This window comes from Aplysia californica, unplaced genomic scaffold (assembly GCF_000002075.1).
Source record: "Aplysia californica isolate F4 #8 unplaced genomic scaffold, AplCal3.0 scaffold01022, whole genome shotgun sequence".
Classification (NCBI taxonomy): domain Eukaryota; kingdom Metazoa; phylum Mollusca; class Gastropoda; order Aplysiida; family Aplysiidae; genus Aplysia; species Aplysia californica.
This window is the reverse complement of record NW_004798292.1, coordinates 7171-8544: the sequence shown is the minus strand read 5'-3', so window position 1 is coordinate 8544 and position 1374 is coordinate 7171. Positions and strand designations below refer to the sequence as shown.

Here is a 1374-nt window from a genome sequence, read left to right as displayed (position 1 = left end):
GATAATAACAATAATGATTACGAATAAAAAGTACTGCTACTGCTACTGCTTCTGTTAGTGCTGCTGCTGCTACTACTACTACTACTACTACTACTACTACTACTATTACTACTACTACTACTACTACTACTACTACTACTACTATTACTACTACTACTACTACTACTACTACTACTACTCCTTCTTCTTGTTCTTGTTCTTGTTCTTGTTCTTGTTCTTGTTTTATTATTTATTTAAAAAGAAAAATAAAATAAAATAAAAGGTCACCTGTCCACAGCGATGGCCACTATGACGACACACGAGAAGGGCACGGTGGTCGTGATGAGGAAGTGATAGATCTTGCAGGCGGCGTCCACGGTCACCCTGTAGGGACAGCAGAATTGTTTACATTCATGTCACCATGGCAACGAACAACTTAACAACATACTGTAAAAGTAAAAACATGTTTTTTTAAAAATATATCGCCGAGTCAAAGCTATTTTTAAAAATGGCTTACGACTTCTCGGCTAGCAACATTTGAGACACATTTTAATGAGCACTTCATACGAGTCAGGACCACGGAGAAGCTATTTTAGGAAACGCAGTTATTATATATTTTCTTTTCTTTGGATGATCGATATAGTGACTTGATCCTACTTTATCCTACTTTTACCTTTTTTTTAACTTTACCTTTTCGTACACCATACTGTATCTTACATCATCTAATACCATCTTCTTTTTAGTCATCCTAGTTCACTTTATATCATCTTTTCATATTTTACCCCATCTTTGCTTTTCTATTTTGTTCTTGCCTTACCCCATCTCATTAAATCTCGTAATTTTACATTTTCTTTTTTCAAAATGTAGTTGCCTCCATTTTAGATCATTTAGTGTTTTAGTGCGTGTATACATCACGGGAAGCCGAAAAAGTCAAAGTCAACCTGGACTGAGAAGGATACAACATTCCCGCCGAAAGAAAGGGATATTCGATGAAAATTCTCCCCACTCGGGAATCGAACGCTAGTTTCCAGGTCTTGAGGGGGATCTCTCCCGTACTCAGTCTAGCCTTTACACCAGTTGCACCGGTTTTCCTTTTCTCTTGCGTCAACATATTTCCTTATCTAGCATAATCTTTTCTTGTCTGATCTTACCTTATTTTAACTGCTTGCATTAAGTCATTATGTTTTTATTTTTGTTTTGCAGTACGATGTCTTTTCTTTAGCTATATTGATTTCCAATCTTACAGCTTATAACATATTGTAAACAATCTTCCTTCTCCCATCTCATACTTTTTTTTATAGATTAATATTATTATCTTTTATAGTCGTATCGTATTTTATCTCATCTCATCTCATCTCATCTCATCTCATCTCATCTCATCTCATCTCATCTCAT

At 35.4% G+C, this 1374-nt stretch overlaps 1 protein-coding gene across 1 annotated transcript in view; it reads right to left on the bottom strand.

Annotated features, from left to right (window-relative positions):
- Positions 1-1374, bottom strand: part of LOC101857687 — a gene marked incomplete at its 5' end in the record, with an annotated part of 10801 nt that overhangs the window by 6675 nt on the left and 2752 nt on the right. The window contains 1 exon segment of the mRNA XM_013089709.2: positions 268-363. Coding sequence (XP_012945163.1) covers positions 268-363 — 96 coding nt within the window.